At 40.5% G+C, this 27185-nt stretch overlaps 1 protein-coding gene across 1 annotated transcript in view; it reads left to right on the forward strand.

Annotated features, from left to right (window-relative positions):
- The first annotated feature begins 7389 nt into the window (after positions 1–7389).
- The window catches only part of ADAMTSL3 (ADAMTS like 3), a 169002-nt gene continuing 149206 nt past the window's right edge, over positions 7390–27185 (forward strand). The window contains exons 1-2 of the mRNA XM_058033732.1: positions 7390–7468; positions 8659–8750. Coding sequence (XP_057889715.1) covers positions 8670–8750 — 81 coding nt within the window. The 5' untranslated portion in view covers positions 7390–7468; positions 8659–8669. The remainder of the gene's footprint in view (positions 7469–8658; positions 8751–27185) is intronic.

The following is a 27185-nucleotide window of genomic DNA, read 5'->3' on the forward strand; positions in this document are numbered from 1 at the left end:
TAAAGGTGGACAGGCAGGCAAAAATAGGAGAACAACATAGTTTGCCCCAAGAGTGTAGCTGAGGAGCTTAGAATTAAGTCACTTATACCCCTGGATACAAAATGACAGCACAGATGAGGATGCAGACCAAGGTGTGAATCCACAACGTGGATTTTTTTTTTTTCTGACAATCTTTACACATTTTCATAAAACCCCAAAACATAATTTCAAGATTCTAAAGCCATGTACAGCATGGGAGCTACATAGAGCCAGATTAAGCTCCTCTGGTTCTCGTCTGAACAACACCACCAGGAAATTCTTTCCTGCAGAGCTGTTCCAGCGCTTTATTTTGATATAATCAGTACTTGTTTGTCCTTCATTGCCAATAGAAATCTCAATTCAAGAAAAATAAAAAGCATGGCTTAAATCTGAACGTGTATCTCTAAGACAAGATGTGTACATCTGAGGGTTTATTTCAGCTTTGAAAGCTCAGTCCTCTACAAAGAGCGCTGTGCTCGTGTGTCATTGCCGTGCTTGATCATTGCATGTTACTGGCCAGCTGTTCAAATACATTGTACGGTTTTGGAACACATGCAGGACGAAGCAAGAAATCTGCTATTCTAAGAATATTTTTCCTTCTCTGCCAAGGCTTTGTAAAAATGCAAACAAAAACAGCTGAAAGAAATAGTTCAAAAATAGTCCCAACTAGTTTTATCTTTTGTATTCTTTACCTACTCTCCCTGTGCGAGAACAGAAGCAGGCAATTCAATAAAAGCATAATGAAAATATGTGGCTGATTCTTTTCTTTTTGACATTTTTTTCTGACTTCTTCTTTGATAGTCTATATTGCTTAGACCTCAAATATAGCTGAGGAATTCCTGCAGAGATAAGCCTGTGCCATCCTTCCCCACTGTTTCAAGTTTAAAGATGTACAGGAATGTTCCAGGATTAAGAGATTGGGGGGGAGGGGGGAGGAAATGAGGGAAAAGGTGCACATCCCAGAATAAATCACAGTAAAAATATGATACAAATAGTCCTTTTACAGTAAAATATAGATATGGGAGATTTAGACGGTATTAATAAATGCCACAAAGTTGGAATAAAAACCATTGTGGCTTTTTTCAAGTATCTCAATAAGCCCTTAAACTTGAGTTGGTGGATTTAGGTGAAAAAAAGAAAACAACAATGAAGTAATACAATGAAAAAGTAGAAGCAAACTTTTTGTTATCCTTTTCTATAGGTATCTTCTAACTAACTCCAGGTGCAAGCAATGTGTGTGGGATTGTCCCAGAGTGTTGTCAGGGCTCCTGATGCACTAACAGCCATCATGACCTTGACCAGCCTCAGCTGAGGCTTCTGCCCACGCTGTGCCCAGGGTTGCTGGAGCTCCATTTAAGCTCTGGCCTGCCCCTGCACCCCACCCTTTATGCTCTCTTGTGGTTTTACTGAGCTGTGGGCTCTGCTGGCCCATGGACTGATTTTGTCCCTGCATGGTTATTGTAACTTTGCACTCTTTGGATGACAGGGACATGTCTGCTACATACTTTGGTAAGGTGAAGTTTCTTGATTGTGATATCTTTTTTAAGAATTCATTTTTTTGTGACCCAATACAAAATGCTTGAATTCATATCTGCTTTTCAAGGGTTAAGTGCAATTGTGGCTGTACATAGTAAGCAATCAGGCTTGGCTATTGTGACAATATTGCACTGACAAATATAGGCATAAATGCAGAATCAGCATGAGCAATGGAAAACCATGTAGCATTTTGGTGTAATCTGGATAATTATTCTTTGAAAGTCACAAGAGTCTTTTCCTAAACACCCACTGGAAACAAGGTATCACTGCACAGTATACCACATTAAGGAGCTGCTGTGTATAGCAGTAGTACTGTTTCAAATGATATTACTCTGAGGTGTTGGACTATATCAATAAATATAAATATCAATCCTAAGCAGTCTGTTTACAGAGAGCTGTTAGTGACTCCCGTGTGACCAGAGCTAACAAGGACAAATTAAGTTCTGTTGGCCTGATAATGGTTGCTACAGTACTAGAGTAGGTACTTTTCCCTGAGAAAATTAGAGCTCACCCACCAGAAAGGTTAAAGGGCAGTTTCTGTGTCATTGGTGGTTGCACACAGAGATGGAAAAGGCCTTTGAAGAACACATCACTGTGTAAGTGATCCTTCTCTGCAGGACTCCAGTCTATGTCTCTATTTGCCTGGTTAAATTGAGCAGTACAAGTCACTTGGCTTATAATGGTTTTTGTCTGCTGTGGAACAAGCAGCTGTCTAGAAGATGGTAACAGGTGAAAAAATTAAATTTTTTGTGGCCTTACCAGATACAGAATTAAACAATAGGTTTTGTTTGGTAGAAAATACACCAGAAAATAGCCTTTTATAGGTGACACTGGGCGAATTCCTTGCTCAGGCTGTCCTGGTTTCCAGCTGCCAGTGACCAAACTGCTCTCAGCTGCACACACAGAAGATGTTGCTATGTGTGGTGTGTATTGCGTGGCATTATTGCTGCTGTGCCCAGCACCTGCCTCGCTGTGTGAAGGTACACAGTGAAGTGTGTGTTCATCTTCTCTTTCCATAGCCTCGCTCTGTGTGTTACTGGTATTCACCCGCATGCTGCATCATGCATTTCTTCTAATGTTTATTTTTTTTATTCCTTCTCCCTGTTTGCTCCTTATGTTCTCTTCCATTTCTGTGTTGGTGTGCGTTGTGGTGGGTGCTCGTGTAGTGATGTGCACTCTTGTGGCACATGGGCCACCTGCTTTGCTCTTCCCCAGTAAGCCATTACAGCAAGGGCATGTCCTGCTGACCTTTGTCTGTTGCTCATGACTTGCAATTTAATTGATTTCCTCAGAGTCCCTGTTTATTCACCAAGTATTGCCTCTTCCACATAGCTCTCAGTAACATCTTGTTTTGCACAATCACAGAAGTGAGGGCCATCACAGAATGAGGAAAACAGGTCACTGATGCATGAAAAGAAAGTGGTAGACAAGCTCAAGAGTTCAATATTCATATCCATAGTCTCAGTGGGGATATGTTATTTTGCAAGTTAGAAAGAGTATCTGTTAACACAGAGCTATGTGTAGATAAACTGAAATTTTACCTCTGCAATGTTTTTCATTTTGCTCTATCTGCATTCAAACTTTATCAATATAAATTTATATTTTCTAATTATGGCCAATATAATCCCCTAAATCCTTTCTAAAATATATTTTTGCAAACCCACAAAATGATCATGCAATTGTATTATAAGTTTATCTCAAAATGCTTATTCTAACATTTTAGTTAAGGCTGTGATCTGTGAGCTAGGAGAAAAAGTAAATTTATGCCATTTGAAGGTGTGTTTGTTTTGCTCTTACAGTATAGGATCATAAATATGGAAATGAACCACAAATTGTTTTGCTTAAGCACCAAAAGGAATTTGAAAGACAAGAAAGGACAAATATTTATTCAAATACTTGCAGTAATGACCATTTGAATATATTGTTTAGGCAATTCCAGAGTCATTTGAACACAAACTGAGAAGAAGACAGTTTTCTTCTACTATGTTTATATCTATACATAAGAAGTTTTTCCTTTCTGAAAGCCTCAATTTTTTTTTTCTACTTACTGTTGTGATGGAGCTGTTTCCAAAGCCCAGGGCAAGGATCTACATGGAAAGCAATGGGTTCCATAACACCAAGAAATGAAAGACAAGGTGCTGTGGCTGAACTTTGTACCTTTTTACTAATAGAGGCTTTACTCTTGATAGGGTATAACATACTTGTGAAGGGTGACAGTGTGTGACTGTTCTCTGCCCTGGAGGGCTTGTTATTTCAGAGTAAACAAGAACCCTGTGCACATACAATGCAGGGCCAAAAAACTGATTAGACTGTGTCAGGGTTCTCATTACTCTAGCTACAGGAAATTTAACATTTTGCTTTCATTATTCAATCAGGTGCAGCTCTGTTACTGATAACTTTGAGATGTTGAACCAAAATGCAGTTTTTGCATGGGGCCTCTGCAGGATATTTCCAATTTTGCTATATGTTATTCAGAATGCTGATTTATGAGCCAAATGTTGTTCTGCGCTGTTTCAATGGATTTTAAATTTGTAGTTTAGCCAAACATATTTTCCCTTGAGTAGTAAAGACTTTTGTTGTGATGAAAGAATGGCCTCCATGGTCATCAGATTTGTGTAGCTGAACTTGGTTTGGGGGAATAATTATATATAAGTGGAATCTGTTGAAGAGGTATGTCTACCTGCATTTCAGGACAAAGATAAATAGAGAAGTGTTGAGTTTCTCTTTTAAATATGACTGTTTTCTGTTAATGTTCAAAGAGTGAAATTTGGTGGTTATCATGTGATTTAACAGAGGCTTTTTGTTTGCCAGATCAGAGATTTAATTTTTTTTTTCAGTTTGGCCCTTTGGCAGCAATATCTTGCAGAATCTTTTTTCTCTGCCATTTCTGCCCACACTGTTAAGTGTAAGTTGAAATTTTCTGTTGCAATGACCATAAATCAAGAAATTACAAACTGTTTCATGGTTATGTTTGATAGTGAAGACACATGGTCTTAAGTCTGTGTAAAATGAAGAATAACACCATCATATTTCTAACCACTGTCCTCATTAGAGACCATGCCAGCTGTACAGATGGATGACATTGTGTTATGTGTTCAATGGAATAAGTGCAAACATCCATATTTCACAATTTTTTGAACAGTAGAAGCTTTAGAGTTGTCATTTTCCATGTAATTTAAATTATATATATTTTAGACACCAGCCAAAACAACGCACATGTGGAATACAAAAAATGCTGAAAGCAATAGACAAATACATCTGAACTGAGTATTAAAAGCATTGCTATAGTTTGTTACTTGAAAATCTTATACTGGCTCTGCTGGGCTAATGTGGCATGAGTGGGAATTAAAAGACTGTGTGGTGAGAAGTGCTAGGAAGATAATACCAAAAGCACTTGACACTGTAATAGGCAAAGAGCAGAAGTTCTGCGTTGAAGAGTTTGTAATCTGTGCAAGACAGGGTAAGCAAAAGGGAAGTCAAGCATTTTCTCAGAGAATGATGTTTTATTTTAAACTCAAGTGGTTAATTGGTTTTTACAGAATTGCTAACAAACTTCTCCAGGTAGGAAACTAGGCGATGAGAACCTTTAATTTGTGGCCCTTTTAACTTTAGGGTGTGTGTTAATGAGTCTGCTATGGAGCTGCAGGTGCTGTGAATTTTGAAGTGCTTATTTCAATCACATCTTGCCTGGTCACCTGAGTTTCAATCAGCTTTTGCTTGGCTCAGCAGAAGAGGTTATGAAGACCTCCAACAGGAGTCAAGACTTCAAAGCTTCCAGATTCACTGGAAGTTTAGAGAGAAAAGATAAAGCGGCAGGAGTGTGTAGTGAGGCTGAGTGAAGAAATTAAATTGGATAAATGAGACCACAAATCAGCATTCAGATAGGAAAATGCTCTGTTTTCACATAGGAAAGTGCTTTCCAAACCCCTGTGTAGTTTCTAGTAGTAGGCTAAGGCTATTTTTATGCTCCAAATACTGTTCTTTTCTGGGTGCTTATCTTCTTTGCAAAAATGATGATTTCAGTGTAATGTAACCAGACCTATGGATTCTGGGGGAGAATGGAATTAACAACACTTAAGTCATTTCAGCAGGTGGGGTAGGACCTTCCTGATCTTTACTTTCCAAGGTAGGTACCACAAGACACTTGTGGTGTTTACTGTAATGCTGCTTTCTGAAATCTCCTTGGGGGGAATGCTTGTGGGTGCTTACCTCTGTTTTCCTATGTGCTGTAAAAATTCAGACATAAATCTCTAACCTGGGACCAGGATCACATGAGGAATTAGGCATGTGTGTAAACAGCAACCTGGCTTGAGTTGCTGAATCTGATGTGAGCTAATCTAGGCTGCTTTGTACTACACAATTTTTCTACACTTAAATTTATTGCAGATGAACAGATGTTTATAACACTTTGATACATTAATTATAAGAGGATAGACATTCTAAGTAAGGATGTTGCCAGCTGGGCACATTCCTAAGAAGATGGCAGGTACTGAGGGTCAGCTTAATCTCCATGGTTTTAGCAAAGGAAAATGTACTTTCTGCATTAGATTATCTAGTGGCTAAATTCTGCCTTTAAAATCAACTGTGATGAAGTCTGAAGTATATGCTACCTTCACGGGTATAAAATTTTGAAGATAATTTCAGGGTTATAACTGATGTCATAGTGAAAGGACTGTTTAAGTAAGTGTGGCAACTGAAATGGATGGAAAGCCAGGCTTTCCGGGAAGCTGATACACTTTCAGCTGAGTAGTATTAGAAAAATAAGAGATCGGGTCCTTAGCAGCACTGTTGCCTGTTACACAGCCTATTGTCAACATGTACGGATTGGGAAGAACGGCTCGCCTCAGGTGTCCGGGCTGAGAGAGACCTGAACCAGCGCAGCCTGTGGGTTCCAGTGGCTCTGAGAGGGAGCCCGGGCAGCGCTGGGGTCCCGGCGGGGTCCCCGCGATCCTTGGCGCTGCTCCGTGCCGGGCGTGCGGCTCTGCGGGCTGGTTTCAGCAGAGGGCACTCTGTTCCTAACGATAGAGGAGGCGCCTTCCCGTGCTGGTGAGAAACCTAAACAGATTGGAAAAGTTTCCAGTGCAACATATTTGAACAAACTCTTCATCGGTTATGTTTAGTTCGCTGGAGCATATTTTTAACTTCAGTGGCAGGGATCAGAGCCCATTCTCTACGTGCTGCTCTTAGCGGACTCGGCGAAAGCCTGGAACATCAGTGGAAGCCGTAGCGCAAAGGTAGAGGATTTTGGCGTTCCTGTTTAGAAGCTCGAAGCTCAGAGGGAGAACGAGAGCAAAGCTGTCGTACGAGGCATATTCGCCAGATTTACAGTAGGAAACCTAAAATTATTGTAGAGGGCAGCATGATTAAAGACCTACTCGGTGTGCGAGCAGATTTGTAGCTGTATAGCGAGAGTTACTCGCAGATGAGACACAGGATGGTTGCGGTTTTGGAAGCTGCTTTGCATCAGATTCGGGGGCTGACTTCACGGTAGCTTTAGCCCCTCGGGGGAAGACGAACCGCTTGGTCCCGGGCTGCCGGGGTCTCGGCCCCCGCCATCGGAGCCTCGCCAGTGCCTCGGGGGGGAGCGGGCTCGCTTGGCCGCCCGCCCGCTCGGGCTGGCCGGGGCGGCAGCGGCTGCGCGGGGGGTGCCGGGCGAGCGGCGGAGCGGGAGCCGGGCCGGGCCGGGCCCCGCGCCGCAGGTGGAGGCGCCTCCGGCCGGGGCCGGGCTGCGGCGGGGGCGGCCCGCTGCCAGCAGCCCGTAGGACCTTGGCTGGGGCGCGGCGGTGGGCTGGGGCCCGGCGTGAGGGAGGGGCCGCCGCTGGCGGGGCAGGATGCTGCATCCCCGGTGCCGTGACAGCCGAGGCTCTCCCGTGCGCCGGCCGTGCCCGGCCCGCTCCCCGGCGCGCCTCTCCAGGTGGGTGAGCCCAGGACAGGACAGCCCAGAGCCTCTGCCCCGAGCCGGGTCCCTCGGCAAGGGGAGCGGGGCGGCCGCGGTGCGGGGCGAGGGTCGCTCGGGAGGGTTCCCGTGAGGGCGCGGCGGGGCTCCGGGAGCGCAGCACCGGCATCTGGGAAATAACACCGGAGCCTGGCGTGCTCGGCCGCTTGGGGCTCTCGGCAATGCCTGGACAGAGGGGAAAAATAATGTGTCTTCTTTTATTGTCATAGTTGATACTTTTGAATGACAAAAGCATCCAGGAGTGCTAATGATTTTGGGAGGAAGGGGGGCTTTATGATGTTTTTAGGGGGAGGGAATAAAACGCTTCTTTCTGTAAGGAATCTTAATTATGTTCGGTTGAACAGGTGCAAGAGCTGTTTTTGTAGATGGTTTTCCTTTGGGATGCCTGCTTTTTTAGAAAGGAGCACTTTATTTGAAGGAGAAGTTTGTATTCACTGTGTGACTTGGCAAACTTGTGGGGTGGTGGCTGAGGGGAGGGAGGGCTGTGTGTGTGTATTGGGGGTGCATAGAACTTTGACTGCTTTGAGATCACTTTGGTAGTGTATAGCCTGAGGCAATAGGGTGCATTGGCATAAGAAATTAACAGAATTATTAATGTTATTACGTGATGGTGGTTTTGACAATTTTAAATTGTCAAGCCCATGCTGGCCTTGTAATTGTGATGATCACTAAATTGATTTTTTTTCCCCCTGAACTATTATTAAGCCCTGATTGTTTAGTCTTTGAGCTTTCAAAGGCAGTGCAAATGACTGCTGAAATCCCAGGGCTGGCCTTTCATCTTTGAATGGTGAAAGTGCTGGAAAGTACATCAGGAGTTCTATGCTCCTTGGATTTTACATTCAAGAGATCAAGGTGGGAGGGACTCCCAATTTGATAAATTCTCCTACATTCAGGAGATACTCCAGCCTGTCCTCTGTTGCCCGCTCCCCGGCCCCTCGCCGCGGTCCCTTGCCGTGCCCTGACGGAGCCGCTCACCCTGCAGGCTGTGCTCATGGCATGCGCTGCGCCTGCCGCCCCGGCCAGCACAGCAGCGCTGCGCTGTTTGCATTGCGCCGCTTCCAGCGGCCGGCCCAGTTTGCTTTAGTCATTGAAATCCTGGCGGAGCCCACTTGATTTTGTTTGTAACTTGAACCAATTTCTCTCCGCAGAGCCCCAAGGCATGAGGATGGCCAGCCCTAAAGCCAGCGGGCTGTCCTGGGAGATCACTTGGCTTGCTTTTGCTCTCTATGCTCACCTACAGGTAGGTAATGAGCTTGTTGCTGTTATCATTTCTGATCCTGCATCAGGTGATCTTGCTGCACACTTTGCATTACTGTTGTAAACCAGAAAACTGCTGAACGAGCTGCTCTGTAATTAAAAGTCTCCCAATGAGAACATTTTCCTTTCACCAACATTTCAAAGACATTCATGTGGGAAATGAATATTCTCTCTCCTGCTTAATACACTGTAGCTGACTTTACCAAAGGGGGACCAAAGGGAGATCTTTCCAGATGTGTAATGCCATGGGTCTTTCTAGGCAGCACAGCTGTTCTTTGCCGCCAGGAGTTTAAGCACCTGACAAATGTTAAGGTGCTCTAAGTGACAAGGGTCGTAGAAATACCTTGGTAGAAACATCTAAAGCATTTAGAGGTGGGAAGGCAGGGAAGGTGGCCCAAAAAGGTCTTTGCTGCAAGTGTTGAATGAGTACAGGAACCATGGAGGAAAAACCACATTTGCCATCTGATCTATTGCCTGACACGTGAGCCTAATCAGTTCCAAGAGGTGAGTATTTCAAGAAATATGGTGTGCTGTGTGCTGCAGAGATGTGTTACAGTATGTCATTCTCTATACTGATAGCTCCCACAGCACAACGTTTCAAGGATGCTTCAGTTTTAAGTACACATAAATTCAATAAATCCTTAGAAAAAGATTACTAAATAAACTGAGAATTAAAAATAATAAATAGGAACCTCTTTTTGAAGTATTGCTGCAGTTTTCAACAAAAAAGTAAATTCTTTAAATAAGATCAGTGTTGTTGTGTATTGTTTTTACTATTGCAATGCTGAGAAGCAGAGCCTGATGTGCTGGGCAGGATATAAACATACATCCTGAAGAATTTTGAATTGAAGAACAATACAGCAGGCAAAAGGAGTATGAAGAAACTGAGGAGACTGTGCTAGACAGCTCAGTGAGCTGTGATCAGTTTATGGTGGATGTTGAGGTTCAAGGTAGTGGGAATGGGGCTCCCCTGCATCCTCAGCAGCACTGCTGAGTGCTGTGAGTGATTTGGCAGGTGAAGAACACCACCTCTCTGTGGGTATGGTTGCAGCTGACCAGTGCACTGGTTACTTGAGTAAAGAATTTGCCATTAAAGTAAAAACTTACATCTGTATTAACTGTGCAGTGAAACACAGTGTATTCACAAGTCTGAGCAGATAGGGCCACAGTGAGATCGGCTTTCTGCCTGCATGTTCCTTATGCAAGGACAAAAATGTTACAGATTTGCTGTGCCTGTTAAGCTTGTATTTTTGTGTGCAAGCAGTTGAGTGATGCTGTAATAACCAGCCCTATAAAACACTCAGGAAATAGTTCATGGAGTTCTGTTAATAGTTCTGTTCAAGATAAGAATAGAAGCTCAGAGCAGGGACATGTTAATTTTGGTTTTGTGCCTTTTGGTTATGAAGGGACCATTTTTTGCTTTTAAAGTATTTCTCTTGTATTTTTTCTTTCATATTTTTCTTATTGCAGAGCTGGAACCAGTAGTGGCATAGTTTCCTCTTCTCCACAAATGGTTTGGCATAGCTTCACTTGTCTCTTTATAACAAAAACAACTCAAACACATTGTAGTAATCAATTGGCTATTGTGAGTAGCTTTATGAACACTTCAATCCAGGTCAAATTTTATGGTCTTGATTGTCCTTTAAAATACTGTAATCTGTTTGGCATATTTGAGTTATTAGCACTTAACCCCAATCTTGTAGGAGGCCTTTTTGCTCCTAAGTTTTAGGTGTTTTATCACAATTTTAGGCACATTAAAGATATTTTCTATTATTTAACATAACATTTTTGGTATCCAATAACCATTAATTCTTTAATTGGTTGCTTGGGGCCATACTAAATGGACCACACACAGTCATTTTACCCTAATATTGTACCATAACTTCCACTTGTGTTGTTTTTGGCTATTCAAGTGCTTATGTCTAGAGCTAATCAATTAGAAACAATTGGATGCTGGGCAAGGTCACAAGTCTATGTCATATCACTTATGTGCAATTGATTAATTTCATCCTGCTTGAGGCAGGTACAGAATAAAAAAAATGACCATTTTAAAAGAATGTGGTGGAAATGTGGTATGAATGTAATGCAAAGAAAACTTTAACATGAGAAGTTGTGAAAAAGAGGTAGCTGCTCCTGAGAAGCAATGGAACTCAACTTTGCTTATAGGAGTCCTTTCTGATTCTTCACAGCATGGTAATAAGCAGTGAGGTGTTTAGCTGGGCTCCAAAATTATCTCTGCTCTTGTAGATGAGCTGTGTCTCAAATTTGACAAAATTATTTTGTCAATGGCAAATTAGTTGCTGTACTAGTAGGTGAATTTGGTTTCCTGGGATAACCCAGGGAATATTTTACCCCTGAGCATTGTTGAGCTGGCTGATTGTTAAATCTGCTCTGTGACCAGGAGCAGGGACATAAATCACTCAGGAAGAGATCCCTTGTGGGTAAGGTTTGGCCATGCTCTTTTGCAAGTACAGAGCTGACCTTTTCTTGTATGTGCCAATATAAATGAAATTAATGGAACTGCATTAGTCTGAAGCCAGTGGTAATGCAAGCAGATTACGTATGGGTGTTTTTCTTGAAAACAAACAAGATACTTGTCTATCAAATGGCAGCAGCAACATGGTGTAACTTTGTTTCTAAAGATTTAAATGATGGCTCTATCCAAAGTTGTTACTCTGTTCTACTGATTGTGTGTATTTAGGAATGTTAACATCCCTAACATTGAATTTATTGCTAAATATTGTTTAAAAGGCTCCTCATTTTCCTCACATTGTAGCAGGAAAGCTATCAATTCTACAGATTTTAGGAGAAGGTTAAGCTAACAAAAGAGAAGTCCAAGCCCAGTTCTGCTGTTTTGACGTGATCTCTTGAGTGCACATTGCTTCATACTGGTAATTGAAAAGGCAGGATGTTCAGCCTGGTAACCAAGTCTTTCTTAACCTTGTGATGATATTTTATTACACCATTCAACTAGATGCTGTTATATTTGTTATGAAATGTATGTGGGACTGTATATCTTTATAGTCTCACTAATGGATTACTGGCAGGAAGAAACGATGGCTATCAGATTTGTATGGGCAAATGTATATCAAGAATTTTACACATGGATTCATTTTAGGTTTATTCTCTGGTATGCTGTTTTCAAATCAGGAATAAGCTGATATTTTCTTAGCTTCCTATGGTCTAAATTAAACCCTCTACAAGTCAGTGCATTTTGCCTCCAAAGACCATGGGGTTGGTAATGTGTGCAGAGGGAGTAACAGCAAAGACACCATGTCTGGGTATTTAAGAAGCATTAAGTCTTGGTTTCTATGGAAGGGAAAGTTTCATAGGTCATAAATTCATTCAATAAACTGTTGGTTGCTTCCATGATTTATGTTCCTGCAATCCCTGCCTGCATTATGGTCTTTTCAAACTATCTGTGATATTTTGGAAATGAAGTATATCCATACTGAAAACATTATTGTCTTCAAAATGATTCTGCCATAACCAATCTGCCAAAAACTACCAACATAGTAAATGTCTTTAAGTCTGAGCTTTGCAAGGCCAAAAATCTGATGTCCATTATATGACATAGTGGACTTGGAGAGCATCTTCATGGAAAACCTTTGGATTATTGTTTTACAGTCACTGAATGTATTGTACACTGATGTCCAGAAAATAGATTGAGCTACATGCCATACAACATTCTTAAGCCTCTAGTAACCCTGATAAGAAATACCAGGAGAGATTGGCAAGTCCTGAGTTAAACCTGAAGCAGTTGTCAGTTTCTGTAGGCAGGTGGCAATTCTGCACCCATCTGGAGTTTTGCCATCAGCCCCAAAAGGCCTGTGGTTTTATTCTTAGTGTGAAGATTGATTTGCTGCTTCTAAAGACCAATAACACATCTGAGACTCTGTACAAGTATTCTGACTTAAAATATTCATTGCTATTGACAAGATTGCAACTCAGTGACTGCATTACCAGAAAACTTATGCTTAAGTTTCTGAACATGCTTTAAATTTATGACTGATAATGATTGCTCAGCCAGTGCTCATAGGATCTGAACTGCTGTTACCCCTGGTTTACAATCCAACAGTGGAATTGCCTGAAAAGTTGATGTTTCTTGTGACTTGAGGCACAAACTATGTATGAATACCTACTTTTTAAAATGTAGCCTATAAAATTAAAGTCAGCTATGGGATAGGACCAAAAGTCATCAGTGAAGGCACCGCTTTACTATCTAAGTTATTCATTATGGTGATAATTTATTGTGAAGTTACACTGAAAGTTGGATAGAAATTCTCAGATCATTTGTGTGTAGAGCTGCATGTTTTTGTTTCCAAAACCAGATATCCAAGAGTCTGGTATAGTTAGAAGCCTCAAGGATAGGAATAATTTCTAACAACTGACAGTGGCTTCTAATTTCTCTTGAAAGAGTCAAAAAATGATGCTCTAGGATGATCTTTGGTTTAGAAGACGCTTGAATGCTTGGTCACTGATAATTCCTCATTCAGGTCTGCTTGGTGCAGCTGCATCCCTCATATTCCTTACCAAATTGGGGCATAAACAACACTGAGGTGGCAGTTTTGCACAGTGCACCAAATTCCATTCCTGCCTTTGCATCACAGAAAATGTACATGATTGATTTACTGATATTAAAGCTCTTACTCTGCATCCAGAATTCCAGATTTAACCATCCAATATAATGCATTTTGCTTTGCAAGAACCTACATTTAAAAATCTGAATCCTTTTTATTTGATGTTACTTCTATAACCTGTAGGTTCACATATTTGTCCTTATGTTCGGTTTTTGTGCTTAAAGATTTTCTTTAAACATTTCTCCATGATTTCCTGAATCCCCAGCAGCTTGAATATGGCTTGCAATCAAGTAGTAAAGTGAATTCAGTGATAGTGGAAGGAGAGTCATAATCATGCATCTATAGCTGTTGGCATTGTAAGTCTATGCAAGAAATCTCAGGTGTAACTTGTATCATATTGTGCAAATGTTGTAGTTTAGTCAAATCCATGTGTCAGTACAGTCTTATACACTTAACAACACTGATGATAATTCTGTGGCTGTGCACAGTCCAACAGAATCACACTTGAAGAATTCCAGTGTCATTCTTATTATGCAAAATCTCTGCAAAACAGGGACAATTTGTGCATGGTGAAAGAATGGATTTGTTTTTGAAGTACAGTTTGATAGTGAGCACAACATTCCAGAAGGGACATTGGATACAACCATGGCCCCAGAGAGAATACTGAGACCCATGTAGGAACTGTACAGCACTGCAGTTCTGGTGTGCTCCGTGCACTCACTTTGTCAGTGATAGACAAGAAGTCCTTTAGGTTTTGAATTCATGCACATAACCTCCTTTCCTGTAAGGGGAGAACTTGATGTTAGCTGAAGACTATAGACTGTCAAGTGCCCTTGCATTTAAGGGTCAGTTTTCAAAATGCCCTCACTTCAACTTGCAGGAGGAAGGACAGTTCTGTGAACTCTTTTTTGGATGATGACAGCCATACAAGAGTTCTAAAGTAATGCTGGTAGAGCAGTATTTTCAGAAGGGTTTGTGGAATCTTTGTTTTGATGTCTTTCAGCAAGACCCGAGATGTTAAACACAAACACTGTTAAGTACTCAATTGCATTGGTAAGTGCTTAGCTGGATTTTTCAAAACAAGGTAAATTGTAATTAACTTAATGGGAGCCAGGCATTAGGTGCCTTAGGCACTTCTAAAATGTCTGGCTAAGTATTTTTCATCATATTTAGCTGATTAAACCAAAATTTTCACCCTAAAAATTCTTTTGAAATAATAGGCTTCTGGTGTGTGAATTCTAGTACTCAAGTGCATATTTGATAATATTTGAGAAGTGCAAGTACAAGTGTCATGTGTTTATAGAAAGGGCAGTTTTTGAGAATTTGGACTAATAAATCCCTTCCAGAGAGCATATTACATAAAGTGTTTAGCAACAATGTTATTTCTGTTTCTAATTTTGTATTTATTAGATTTAACATCATTATGGAGAGAAAATGAGAACAATATTTTCAGACTGTTTTGAGAAATGTGGTTTCCAGGAATTGTCAGTTTGTCATGCTTCTGGATGCACTAGAAACACAGTGAATGCAAGTTAGCTCAACAAAATTGTGAAGCAGTATTCAAACTGCATTTATGATTGCAGTTACTAGATTGTTGCTCTATGCTAATGGTTGTCATTGGTGTCCTGGTGGGAGGTCCCAACTGCTTAATGAGATTGATTTGTAGCATGAAATAAGTGGAATGTTTATTTATATGTAGAAACATGTATTTGTGTTTATGTAATGCTGGTTTTTTTGTCATCAGGTGCTTTGCCAAAAAATTGAATCTGCTTAAAATTTATAGGATGTAGTCTCTTGTTAGCGCAGGCAAGCAAAACAGGGCAACATTTACAGTGTATATTTGTGAAAGGACCTATAGGGACTTGCTGCATGGTAAATCAAGGTGTAGAGAAGAGTTTTAGTTGCCTGATCTCCTGCCTTTTTTAGAACCAATGAAGTGAGGTGACATGGACACACCTGCACTGCTGCAGAATGTGAAGAGTGAGGGATTGTGTTTCCTCAGTCTCTGGCAGTAAGTGTTTCCTGGCATGCACCTTGTTGAAGCTCAGAGAAGATTGCAGGAACTGGCTTTATTCCCAGCTGGCTGATTCAGCAAGAAATTAACTTAACTCCAAACACCCCTGTTTTGTTGCAATTTCCCTGCTTATATACGTGGCCGTTCCAGGCTATCTTTTGGGATGGAGAAATGTGAAGGGACAGGTACTTGTTCTGATAAATTCAGATTTGCCTCTTCAGATGGACATTTTATTTTCTGACTACTGCAGCTTCTTGTGGTGTGGAAGCAGAAGGCTGAAGTTCAGTGCTCTCTGTGGATGTATAACAAAAGAAATATGCTAATATGTAATTTGTCTTCCTCTCCTGAGACTCTTCTCTTATTAGATGTTTTCAAGGTCACATTACTCATTTGGTGTTTTGTTTTCTTGAGTCTTCAAATACTTTAAAACCATTCCCTGGTTGAGTAACATGGATGTTGGCTGAAAAACCCAATAGCACAGTAGTGTCGAGTATTGTCTGCTTGTTAGGCAATATCCTAGCTGTAAACTGCCAGGTACATGTGATATTACAGTTTCTTTCAGCTGATCTCATCAGCACTTCTGTTGAAAGCAGGACAGAAAATACATCTGTTCCTGGAGAGATGGGCTGTATGTGCCATGGGGATTTTAAAGCCACTAACTGATAAGACTGCTTGAACAGGCTCTGGTTTTGTCCCCTGATTTTATAACTTTATTTATATGAATATAAGATGGATTATGTGACTAACAAATTACATGTTTCCTCTAGACTGGTGATTCTCACACGAGTCTTTTCATAGAACAGCAGTTAACAGTGCTAATTGAATGTTAGGAAATGATGTGAAAGGGAGGTGTAAGACAAAGAGAATCATCCTTTCACTGTAGGAATTCCTGGTTTGCCTGTGCTGGTGCACTGTATACAGCTCAAATCCTTCATGAGTGGGGTGGAAAGGTTAGGCAGGAATCAGCTGCTCATTTCTTTCTTTCAGTGTAAGAACTGAGGGCCTTTAAATAAAACTGCTAGGTGGGAGACTGAAAACAATGAAGCCTGGAGTTCTTCCATGTCATGATAATGGTATTTGGCACTCCTTGCCATACTTTTTGAGGAGAAAATTACATGGAGGCAGGGTGAGTGCTGGGAAGGCCCACTCCACAGAAATGTACAGATGAACCCCAGCAGGCTGGGAAGGTGAGTCCAGGAAAGTATTGCAGCATTCTTGCTCTGGATGTGCTTTTTTGGGTGTTGGAAGCTGATAGGCTGGATGGTTCCTTGGTCAGAATCAGTTCAGCTGTTCTTAGGTCATTTTGGTGTTCCTCAGGGCAACACTTAAACATCATAGAACAAGAACCAGTTCTAGATTTATGTCACTTATGAATCATCATTTAAATATTAACAAAGAAATACATGCTCCAAATTCCAGGAGTATCTGGAAAATTGTCCCGGACATGAGAACTTGCTCTAAACCTAAATGGGTGCCTATATTCTGAGCTTCTTTTTGTCTGCTGGGAACATTTTTTATATTGTTATTAATTTTTAATGCGAACATTTTTAGCATGTTTCTGATATATTTTCAAATGTTAGAATTTTAGAATGATTTTTCAAGTATTTGGGGAAATTCAGGCTTAATTGCTGGAATAGCTTCTTGTTTTTAAGCAAACAATAGTATTTTCCTGAGGAAGATAAATAGAGAAATGGCTTCTGATGGCTTAGCTTAAGTTCCACTTCCATTATGTGATCAGTCCTTCTGTAAAACACAAATATTCCAGACATTTTCCCTGCACTTGCCTTCCCCTCAGTGTGAGACTGCACACCCAAATGCTTTTCCCGTTTCCTTTTCCTCCCTCTTCCAGTTAATTTTGGAACACAATAGGGTGGTTAAAACTATAAGGAAAACCTCCAGAATGCTGTCTTAACATATGGGGTTTTACCATGCAGCTGTGTATCTTCTGCTAGGAGGGAACTATAAATGTATTTTTTAATGCCAGGAGCTGGGCTTAAAATGCCATTAGTTATCTGGTGGGAATAGATTTGAAAATTAGTAAGCAATTAGATCAGTGGGCAAGTATATTTTACTTAATTTTCTAAGTCTCACGGGCCTTTCCAATATCCTGTTAGCATCACCTGTTCTTAACACCCAACCTTTTAAAGCTTTTCCCTTATGCAGTGTGACAATAAAAGGGAAATTTTTGTTTAACTCCTAAATAAAAATTATAATTTAATTTTAATTTAAAAAGCCCCAACTTGCATGGTTTCTTCAAGGGAACCTGAGATATTCTTGGAACGCTAAGCTTTTCTTGGGGAAAATTTCTTCCTGTAGATAACCATCTTGAGAAGGGCCTTGGTTGGGATAACAAAACATCATTTTGTTCTGATCTTTTGAACTTGCTTGAATTATGTCCTTAGTAGACATCAATGATGCATTTGTTTATAATTGCTTATTTTTATTGCTGAATTTAGACCTCTGTGAGCCATCTGTAATGTGTCACATAGATTCCACTATTTAGAAATGGGGGAAGTGTAGGAATTATAAACTTTCTTTTTACTATTTCAAATGTTAAGGCCAGTCTTTGAGAATACTGAGGAAAAGGCCTGATCCTCTTGCCCTGTACTGAGTGTCTCATCATTCCTCGTCTGCCAAAAGCTCACTTTAAATCAGTGATGGTATGAGGGCTCTTGTACTCCAAGCTCTACAAGATTTCAGTTCTGGAAAAGATCCTTCATGAGGTTTCTGGGCCACAAGTGAGACCTTATTTTGTAAAATTAAGGCTTTCTACTTCAACATTACAGCATCAGTGGGAGATTTTCTGAAGGGAGACCTGCCCATAGGAAGCAAGCTGAGGCTGAATTTTAGCAGTGCTAACTACTCTGCTGTCATATTTTCTGTTGTGTGGTGTTACTCAGTCCATCTCTTCATCATATCACTGCTAGGGATAGATGGCATTTAAAGTGTTGCCTGCAGGTGTTTTCTTGAAAAATGGCTGTATTTGTCACTTTGGAAAAAAAAAGAAGCAGAAATAATAAAGTTAATTTTCCTGTTGCTTATAAACCTTGCAAGAGTTGAAGTGATTTCAATTTTTTTTAAGTCACTTTTTTATTTTGTGTCACTGAAGACATTTTATCAGGTGTTATGGTCCTTCCTGCTGGCAGGAGTTCCTCTGAAGTGCTGTGGAGGCAAACATCAAAACTGGTCCTTTGAGCATGTGCATTGTTTTTCAGGAAAACTGAAGCTGAATCTGGAAACTCATTTTTTAAAAATTAATGTGGCTTTTTGCCAGAATTATTATCTTCAGGTGTCTCTGAACCTTTTAAGGGGTTTCAGTCTCCAGTGCATGGTGCAGTTCTGAGAGTGAAAGGAGGGAGACACGAGTACACGACCAGTGAGGAAGACAGAGCTGATTTCTACATGTAGCAGCATTTTGTCTGTGCAGATGAAAATTGACATCATGGTGCAGGAATGTTGACAGTGTTTTGCATTTTGCTAGCTGCACTTACTGGAAAGCATGTGTTTCAAAGGGAGTTTTCAATTTTTATAAGTCTTTGCTTCCATATTAGCCCAGTCTTATTTTGAATGTAGACTTGAGCTATGAATAAAATTTAACTCATGGAGTAAGATTCCTCTGGCACAAAATGTGAATGAATAATGCAAACATTAACTAGTAATGTGCATGTCTGGGTCAGAATAGTCAAAGCCAACCTTTAGGTTCCACTGGTACCACTCAGCATTATCTTATTCTGTTCAAGAATGCCTTATTCAGAGAGTAGAGATGCTGAGTTTGGGTGATCTTCTCTCAAGAAAAGCTGCACTAAGTGTGGAGAAAGATTAGCTGGCTGCACAAAACTAACCCTTTGGCTGTGGGAAATTCCCACTGACGTGATTTCTTAGTTCCAGATGGGTCTGTGAAAGGAGTGAGCCTGGAAGTGAAGAAAAAAGACTAGCAGCAATGAAAATGTGACACTAGTTCTTCATCTGGAGAGCAATCATTCAGATAAAATTGGCAAAATTCAATTAGATTATCTTTCAATAATGGGCTGGCCTCTCTCTTTGACCTTCATAATCCAATTAATTTTCCCAGAGTTATGTACTATGTAGAAAGTTGGCAACCCAAGTTTCCCATGTCATCAACTCTATCCAGTCTCCTGAGAAAAAGTTTTTTTAAGTGCAACATCCTTGCACCTGCTAGTTGTTCCCCAGCTCTTCCCAGAATCAGGCTGCTGAACACCTTCATGAATTTATTCCATGTTACCAAAGCAATTTACTGACTTCAGTAATGGGATTCCCCAGCTGATAGGAGACAGGTCCAGTACCATTAACCTGTTCTTGTAGTGAAGGACTCAATTCTTTTTTCAGTGTCAGGGGTGGATGGGTTTGGAAGAGTTAGACATCTGTATTCTGAGAAATTACATCTGCACCTTTGGGTGAAATCAAAAGCACCAAGTCTGTTCCTTTGCCTGCAGAGAAAAGTTAGCACATTTTTTTGTGGGGAGCATTTAACATCCCTAGAAAAAGTCAACTCTCTGCTTCAGGTGTGCAATGTCTCCATTTGCTGCTGAAATTTTAAATTTTGTTCCTGTGTGTATGCTATATGGAAATACCTGCATGTGTGGCATATGTGATTGCACTAACAAAGTCTCAGGCAAACTGAGATTGTCTTTAGCTGAGTTTTATTCTGAATTAAGTGTTAGAAAGCTGCAGGCTCCTGATGGACTCTTCCATACATATAAGATACAGTGCTGCTTCATGAAACAAAGATTTACCCCAGCATTATTTTTAGTTGAGAAATCAGACACAATCAGAGCTTTTTGCACAGCTGAGTAAGAATATGGGGTGATAAAAATGAGGAATGGTGCTTCATGTTGGAAAGGTGATGCCCTTTGCCAGGCTGAATACCTGCTCTGGCAGTTGCAGTGGCATGATAGGCTTTGTAAAATAGAGACCGGCTTGCATGATTTTGTGTTGGAATTGACTCTTTTCATGAAGTAGCTTAGGAAAAAAATCCTGTTCAGAGCTGCATAATTAACACCAGATAGGTCAGAAATAATGTAAGGAGCACCTGAGTAGGAATAAAATTTGGATTTCTGGGGACATTCTTGATTCTAATGGATCTTGGTTTCAGCAACTCATTACTCTGCAGGTATTTGTGTTGAAATTTGTCCAGTTCTCCTCACTGATATTTGTCTTGTTCAGCTTTAAGATGCTGGTGTAACTCACCTGTGTCTGTTGCTCCTTTTGGAGCAGTGCAGTTTCTGTGGGCTGTCAGGAGGGATTTTTCCCTCTGGATTTTGAGAGGGCTGGTGGGGTACTCGGCTGTCAGGAGGGATTTTTCCCTCTGGATTTTGAGAGGGCTGGCGGGGTGCTCGGCTGCTCCCCAGGGCTCTGGGGCAGCACAGGGCTCTCAGTGGGCTCATCCTGCCTGCTCTGAAGGGCACGTGAGAGCTCCTGGCTTTCAGAGCCATGTAAGCTGAGTTGCAAGGCTCTCACCTAGTTGATATTTTCCTACAGCTTGGTAATGTTTACTCTATAATTTTTATTTGTCAACTGCAAAAAATTCAATGATTAGTCTTAATATTTTGTCAGAACATTTCCACATAACCGTGTTTCAAATATGTCTCAAATGTTCAATTATTAATTGTCATGATACCTACCTGTGACTTTTATTGTTTATTTGTAGAATCTGATTTCAAGTAGAGCAAGAACTGTACAAGCTTTATTGTTAGGGGTGAAATTTAAACTTTATTGGGATTAAGTGTTTAATAATATAATTTGCTGCATATGTTGCAAATACAAGCTGCTATGAATAGATCCTCTGTAAAAAAAAGCATTTGATATGTTATGTATGGACTTAAATCCAATATGTTGTTATCTTTAACTGAAGGAAATTATAAGAAGAGATTTACAGAGGAGGGTTTATTCTATTAACTTTAATTTCTTTAAAACTTTCCTCAACTGAAGTTGAATTTGATTTCTGTATTTTGACTTTGTTTAAAATGTGCTGTACATAACTTCCTCTGTTCCTTGAATATTATTCTGAAAATAGTACAAATTGGCTGTTTTTCATCTACATGAGAAGAGAAAAATATAATTAGTAGCAATAGGTGGGTTATTTATTTAAGTGGGGTGCCTTGATTTTGTATTTGTCCGCTCACAGTAGACTTGAGGATTTAAGCACAAGGTTTCCCGTTACATTACTAGATTTTTTAAGATGTAATTTCTATACCTTGCAGAGAACTGTGAGGGAGACCCTCCCTTTCCTACATGTCTTTGGCCCTCAGCCTCCCAGGAAGTATTAGTACAGAACACACTGATTTAGAATAGGTATTGGTGGATTCTTATGACTTTTAGATAATTTGGAATGACACTGTGTTTTAAAATAGCAGAAATGAAGAGTTCTGGACTATTTTGAGATTTAGGGACCATATTAAATCTTCTTGGCCTAGAACCTTTGAACTGGAGATTTAATTATTGTCTCACTTTTAAAGTGTGTAACTGCTTCTTTGAGGGTTTTATATAAGAAGGTAGTTGGGTTTTTTTGAAGAAAAAAAAAGGTATTTTTTCATGGAACAATTTACAGTCAGTACCTTTGTTATTAAAGCTGGAGCAGCACAAAATGTGGGGAATCACTGTATGCATTATCTTAATTCAAAGAATGAAAAATCATATAGGGAAGGGATAAGTCTCATTCAGTCATTTTTGAATAGTTTTCTGCAAGAGGGCAAAAAATTTTAGACCATGTGCAATGTGTAGGATTTCCTTCAGCCTTTCCACCAGGAACTATAAAAAGGTTGTATAAAGACACAGAATAATTACAGCCTGAGTCAGGCCAGCAAGTTGGCTTTTTTCACTATAATCACGACAAAAGAACATCTATCTTGGCCAAAAGAACTGGGCTCTGAAATAGAGATGTTCTGGACTGATAATTCCAAGTGAAGCCAATCTTGCAGACAAATACACAGGTTAAGATTTATATTTGGCTCTTGTTATTTAAAATGGTTGCTGTTTAGGCTTCTTATAATAGCATTTTACTCTGTGTAGGGTGCAGAGGAAACCAGGACTGTAAAATGTGCAAATGAAAATAGGAATACCGCCACAGATAACTCCAGCATGGCTTAACAGGGAGACTCTTATTGTTTTCACTTTGCAAAGCAGTGAAGAAAAGAATGTGAAGAAATGTATAATTATGCAGGATAAGAATAGATCAACAGAATCAGGAAGATCACAGTTTTTCACATTACTGTAAATTCACCAGATTGTGAAGGTTCCAGTTTCAGTAGTTTCTGGTGTTGTGGTTGTCTTTAGTCTGAGAAGTTATAGATGTATAGGGCAAAAGGAATCTTCTGCAATTAAATAAAAGGGCAGATGAATTTATTTCCCTCCCTTTGCACAGTCCATTGTTCTTGGATTCTGTCTGTATTTTGAAAAGTCTTAGAATGCTAAAGACAAACATATGAGAATCTGGAACCATGCTAAAGCTTCAGATACTGAGCTGTTAGGGTTGGCCTCCGAGCTCACATTAGCTTGTACTGGCAAACTAAGAGCTGACTGTGGATAAGAAAATTCAGGGGAGGTTATTGCCGCAGATCCTTCCAAAAGTGCTCAGGAATAGTTGAAAAATATTCTGTAGGAATAGTGCCCCTCTGTAAATCTTGAAAATTAGACTATTCTGTCAAGAATTCTGTCTAACCTTAAGTGCAAATGGTAGTGGTAAAAGAGCAGCTGCTAGGTATACAAGAGTAGGTGATCTTGTACCACTGGTTAGACATGAGGCATGTATTGGGGACTCCACATTTCCCCTGGCCCTTGCTGCTTCTAAAAGTACTGAGCAGATTATCCCATGTCCTGCAAGAGGCATGACAGTTTTTCAAAAGACAAGGTCAAGGGGAAAACCCAAGATAACGTGTGCTCTTTTACAATTCCGTGCATAAAAGCTGCTTTTGAAAAGCTTTTCCTTAGCAGTCATCGTACTTCTGAGGAAAACAGTGGTTTTCCCCTTGGCTGGAGCAGGAGAGGCCAAATGAGTGGCCTTTAAAGGATGTCCATGGCACTTAGAGCTGATTGCTCATTTTGTGTGCAAGGTAAATGTGTTGAGAGATTTGATTGTACCAGCAGCAGCAATAAGAGTCAGTCCCTCCACAGCCTTTATTGTTCAGTCAGGAGGGTTTTCAGTAGCTTAACTGACAACCTGTGCTTTTTATCCAGCTGTGGATCTCTAAGTTCAGATGCTGATGCTGGTAGGTTCAGTGAAATGGCAGTAACTTGGTACCTGCTGAAAAATTATCACTTCCTCCAGTTACTTACTTCAAGCTGCTGGTAAAGAGAAGGAAATGACCATTTATCCTACTGTCCATCTGCTATGCCATCATAAACTCCAGAGCCATGTTCCAGAGTAAAATTATCCTGTTAAATTTCCTGTAGAAAGACAATCATAATTGGAAAGCAGTGCATGACTTATGACCTGTCTCAGCTCATCTGTCCTGGGAACCATCCATTGTGCATCCACATCTGCTCCTGTACACCCACACAGGATGGGAAGATATTCCTCCACAGGAAGGTCTTCCGTTCCCTCCGAGTGCAGGTGGTATGTATTGGCAAATCTGTGCTGTGGACGTGGGGGCCAAGTTCCCAGAGCAGTGCACACTGAGAGCAGGAATTCACCCAGCTGCTAGAATGAGAATACAAGATAAATACAATCACAGGGCCCATCTTTCTGTGCTCCTTCTGTGATGACTCTTTCACTCACTTCTACTTGCTACTTGTTGCATTTGAAATACTGGCCATTAGAAGACTAAAATTACTATGTTATAAGATCAAGCACAAGGAAGACACTTGGTGCTTAAAATATTTAAAGAAAATGCAGAACATTTAATAGGGCATCATTACTTGTTAAATTCCCAAACTCTAGACAATGGCTTGCCTTTGAATTACAGATGTTCCTAAGTGCTGTCCATTTTTTATCCTTTATGCCTTTCTGTAATCACCTGGATCATTTTAAAATTTCTTAACAAAATTTCCTCGCTGGACATGGGAGAGGGGTGATAAAGTTGTAGTGTTGAAACTATCCTGATTAGAGCAGGCACCCTGTTCTGAATTAGCAGTTTCTATTTTCATTTTATGTCTGACTTGCTCAGCTGTGTCTTTTAACATTTCAGCAATTCTGCTTCATTCAGAGGATTTATTTCATTCTTTCCAGCAGCAGGGCCTGTGTTTATCTTTTCTCACCTCAGTAAGAGCCCTTTCCCCTTTGCCGTATCAGTCCTCCAGCATTACTGTACACATTGTAGAGAAGAATAAAAATGAGTCATTAAACTAATGACCATTAGTCTTAACAGTTGTCAGTGAACAGATGCCTGCAGTGCCTGTCATGTGAGCTTTTAATTGCTCTGGGGTTTGCTGCTAAAGCAGAGTAATCTAAGTAGTGGCTTATTAGTGAGCATACACATGAAATGCTGTCAGTTAGTGCTGGTAAATGAGTTGTGACCAGGGAGGGAACAATCTTCAGCCTAATGCTTTGTCCTCTTACACAGCTGCATTATTTGGTTCTTGTTCTGCTGTTGAACCTTTTTCTAGTTAAATTTCTAGTGCTGCATAGTGTGTCTGGCTCAGTACAGCACACAGTTAAAACCTTGCTCTGCTTGAGATGCTTTCACTGGCAAGAGAGAAAGATGAAATATACTTGAATGACCACCCTTTCTCCCTTGCAAAAAGTGAGAGGAAGCTGAAAAATGGATGGATCATAAATATCAAGACTGGCATCACTGGACTGAAGGAATAGTTAAGCTGAGATTTAAATGTAGCTAAATTAGAGTGCTTGGAGAAGTGAGTTGCAGTGTTTGAGCAGTGGGCCTCAGTCTGGGAAGCCATTTCAGCAGTAGCACATCAGGTGGGAATGATGATGCTGGAAGCCACTGTCAATAATGTCAATGGCAGACAAATGGTAAGACAAAAGTAATTTCTTAGGGAAAAATGGTTTACTATGGAGTAGCATGCTTTGCCTCATGGTTGGTGTATCAGAATTCCTGACACCAGTAAAGCACAAAAAGCTTCAAACCTTTTGAGTATTTGCAGAAATGTGCTTGAGAGTTAGAAGCTGCGTGCTATGAACAGTTTCTTTGGGGAATTTCTCTTTAAAATCGTGCTGAAACAGGTGTGCACACGTGGAGGGCGCTTGGCTGAAAGGCATTCACCTCATGTGCCTTATTAATAGCCTTAAACCAACATTCCTCCAGCAGAACCATGACCATTTAACTGCTTCCTTATTGTGAAAATGTGCCTGACCAACTCAATGTGCAAGGCTGCTCAGTCCATAAACCCTGCAAAGGGACTCATTGCAATGGAGAAAGAAGAGTAGACAAAGAACTGGGTTAATATCTCTAAAATTATCAGAAGTAGTGGAAAACTAGCAGTGGAAAAATCACATTTTCCTCACCATATGTTAAAAGCATTTGTGTGCTGAGCTGTTGGAAATCCTAAGTGAGCCTGGGAGTGAACATCTGGCTGGGGCATTTCTCTGCAGTCTGGTTTCTTCCAGGTGAGAGAGGACTCATCAGCTAGAGGCAACAGGGAGGAGAACCACTTTGAATATTTGCACTCCTATTCAGGGTGGTCTTTCTTTGTGAGTAGAATTTTGGGATGCAGCCCCTGTTTAAAGAAATGTTGATAAGATGGTAGCAGGTGCTCCTGGGGCTCTGCTGAGGAGGGTGGATGAAAAGCAGTGTTAGCCAAGCTCTCCTGTGGCACCCACAGGAACTGTTCAGTCATTGAGAAGCTTTTTAATGGCAGATATTGATTATCAGCAGCTTTCTCTCTTCCTGATCTGTCCAAGTCGATTAGTTGCATGCCCTTTGGCTTCTCCTGCTTGATTTTTGGAGCTATTTGATCTTGGAGCTGTGCAAAAGATGCATTTTCATGCTGAGAAATTATTCCAGTTCTTGGTGGCTGAGAGTTTGCCTGTTTCCAGGTCAATTTCTATGATGAGAATTTGTTGTCATTTACAGTAGCAGAGCAATTTCATCTACCTGTTTAGTTCATTATAAACATCGCACTGTTGCTGATGACAGCATTGTATAAACAGCATGCAATGAAGGAAGATCACTAATGCTAGGGCAGCCTTTTCTGGGGGCTGAACACTTGCCAATTTGTCCCTGCCACCTGAATCAGAAGCAGATGCACAGAGACTGAGGGCCGGGGGAAAGCTCTGTCACGAGCAGTGGAAGGCGTGGCAGTGCCCTGCAATATGTGATGGAGTCACTGTTCAGGTTTCCTCACATGACAAAAGCCTCTGGTTTTAACTGCACCCACAAACAGCCTTAATGCCAGAATCTTCAGCATTTAGCTCTGCAGTGTATAGTGGCTTAGGAGTCTTTTTTTCCCCCTAAGTGCTGTGGTTTTAATACCATTCCATCACCCCACACATTTCCCTTCTTTGTGTTTTCATTATGCAACAGGAATTCTCTTAAAAATCTGGATCTGCCACTAGCTCTAGCAGGTGTTTGGCTTCTGAGTGCCAGAGTTTTTTTCTTCACACAGCTTATGGATGAGAATTTCACTGCCCTCAGGCACAATTTCAAGTGAAGTATATGAAAAGCATGTTACTGTGTCAGTTCAAATTATATCACTATTAAAGAAAAAACTCAAAAGGAAATTAAATATAAATAATCATACTAACATAACATAACATTAATAACATTAAGGTTATAATTTAAATTAAAAAGCATTGGGAAAATCTGAGTCAGAAGTCCCAGACTCTCCTGAGAGTGGCCATTGTAAATGAGGATATTGACAACTTTGAGTCACACAATATGTCTTGACGAATAATACAATAATACTGGAA

Source organism: Melospiza georgiana, chromosome 13 (assembly GCF_028018845.1).
Source record: "Melospiza georgiana isolate bMelGeo1 chromosome 13, bMelGeo1.pri, whole genome shotgun sequence".
Classification (NCBI taxonomy): domain Eukaryota; kingdom Metazoa; phylum Chordata; class Aves; order Passeriformes; family Passerellidae; genus Melospiza; species Melospiza georgiana.